At 35.2% G+C, this 2,366-nt stretch overlaps 1 protein-coding gene across 1 annotated transcript in view; it reads left to right on the top strand.

Moving 5' to 3' along the window:
• The first annotated feature begins 324 nt into the window (after positions 1-324).
• The window catches only part of LOC105314915 (furin-like), a 3,495-nt gene continuing 1,453 nt past the window's right edge, over positions 325-2,366 (top strand). The window contains exons 1-6 of the mRNA XM_011409344.1: positions 325-519; positions 564-683; positions 1,582-1,680; positions 1,876-1,987; positions 2,029-2,066; positions 2,168-2,321. Coding sequence (XP_011407646.1) covers positions 325-519; positions 564-683; positions 1,582-1,680; positions 1,876-1,987; positions 2,029-2,066; positions 2,168-2,321 — 718 coding nt within the window. The remainder of the gene's footprint in view (positions 520-563; positions 684-1,581; positions 1,681-1,875; positions 1,988-2,028; positions 2,067-2,167; positions 2,322-2,366) is intronic.

Here is a 2,366-nt window from a genome sequence, read left to right as displayed (position 1 = left end):
TTACTGACTGTGGACTCTCTTTAATCCTTCCTGCTCAGTATTCCACAACTACAAGAAAAGAACTGCAAAGAAATCTATGGACATCTCTATTATAGCATCAGGAACTTGTAGGTGTATATTTGTATGCATTTGATTCCAATCAAAATTGGATTTTTCAAAAAATTTTTAACTTGCTCCAAAATTTGTCAAAAATTGCAAAAAGAATTCTTCAAAATTAATAATGAATATGTAATTACCAGTTATGATAAACAACAAGATAATCAAGTGGGTGGGTGTGACAATAACTGTCTACGCATGCAAAACATAGAGTGCAGCTCAGAGAAGATGGCCTCCTCGTTGTTTTTGTTAACTGTGACTCTCAGTATTGTTGCTGCTGATATTGGTGCTTACTTTAAAGCGCAGAACCAACGGCCAGCTGCAGCAGCAGTCTTTACTGATAGCTGGGCTGTTGAGGTTCATGGTGGAATTGAAGCTGCTAATGAGATTGCAGAGAGACATGGCTTCACAAACATGGGAAGAGTAAGGGATAAATAATACTTAATGAAATATCATGATATTGCCAGGTTGGTGCTTTTGCTAATATTTATCATTTCAAAATGAGCTCCTCGGCTAATAATGATGAAAATATTAAATCTGGTACTGAAGCACAATACATGAGAACTACTCTCAAGTCAGAGATAAACGTAAGCTTACAATTTTGCTTATTTGTTCCTTGCTAAGGTTCAAACTTTTGCATTTATTAATATTTGCAGATTAAAAATGAAAAACTATGACTTTTCCACAATTATATATAGTAGAATAATCTGATTGAAGTGGAAAGAAAGTAAGGAAACAAGAGGGTAGCTATTTTTGCCAAAATCCTACCCCATTGCATGAAATATGAAGACTTCATGTTGTTATTATAGAGTCTGCATGAGTGGCTTAGTGCCATATCCTTTATGCAGTGCTGTATTACTGTCCTTTCCGGCTTCTTTTTAAAAACACCTTTGTGGTCCACTAAGGAATGAAAAACCAACTTGAGCACTTTTTTGGCTTAAAAGATTACCCTTTGGAAAGAAGGATTAAAGAAAAAGTCTGAAGAATAGTATCTGCAGAAATGCTTCTGCTACATTACAATCACACTTTGAAAGTATACCAGGTGAATTGCTTGGTGGAATTATACTGTGTTTACACTAGCTTCTTTAACTGAGCCAGCCCTGTTTAAAGTGAGCCAGCACAGTTTCATTTGATAGTGTAACCAGTAAGCAAACTGAGCTGAAGTGAGCTGGGCCAAACCAGGCCAGCATGGTTAGTACAGCAGGGCCAGCTCAGCCTGGTTCAGAAATACCATTATTTCAAATTAAACTTACATTTTATATTTAACACATAAAAAAACACCTGATATCTTATAACTCATGCATAATGCAAGTACTTTTATTGTGCTCATTACTATTAAGGACTGATACTGCACATCTTTCTTTTATCTCAATCCTTTCTCTTATTCTCTCTTTCTTTTCTGATTCCTTTCTCTTCATCAGAAAGTGATTTTTTATTGGTATCCAGTATCCAAATGTGTTTATAATGTAATCTTTTATGATACAGGTAGGTTATGTGCAACAGCAGAGTTTACATAACTGGGAAAAGAAATATTTTCAACCAACAAGTCAGGGAGATCCACTATGGGGTAGACAGTGGACAGTTGTAAGTATAACTAAATGGTACATAATTTAAGTTTAGGCCACTCCATGTCTGGGTGGTTGTTGATTTTCATTAAATTTATTCATTATTTCCTGTGCAATAATGAATAGTGAATTACTGATGGGTACAATTCAGGAGGGATAATGGAAGCTATGAATCTTTTGGAGTGGTTTTATTGTTTATTGGATTTTATTGTAGAACAATACTGGTCAAACCAGGGAACCAAACCTTTACCTTGATCTGAATGCAGAACCAGCATGGATACAAGGATATACTGGAAATGGAATATTAGTTGGTGTCGTGGATGATGGTAAGATGATGTAATTGTTCTGGTAAGTCATTTTTGTGTAGGAGTACAGCATACTCATACTGACCTAAGGAATAACTATGTAAGTGTATTTGTGATATAATTAATTGCTTTATAAATGACTGTAGCATATCATTTTTATATTCTAGATCTTCTCTCTCTCCCTTTTTTCTATACTTGTAGGTATCAGCATACAGTTATGATTTTAACTATAATGTTAGTGACCCATCTCCTGTTGGAACAGATTCCCATGGAACTGCTTGTGCTGGTGAAATTGTCATGGCCCGTGATAATAATGTTTGTGGAGTTGGTGTAGCTTATGATGCCTCTATGGCAGGTAAGGGAGATTATACTTTATCCATTCATTCCCTATTAATTATAA

The sequence above is a fragment of the Amphimedon queenslandica genome, unplaced genomic scaffold (genome assembly GCF_000090795.2).
Source record: "Amphimedon queenslandica unplaced genomic scaffold, v1.1 AMPQUscaffold_12288, whole genome shotgun sequence".
NCBI lineage: Eukaryota > Metazoa > Porifera > Demospongiae > Haplosclerida > Niphatidae > Amphimedon > Amphimedon queenslandica.
This window is presented reverse-complemented; position numbering and strand designations above follow the sequence as displayed.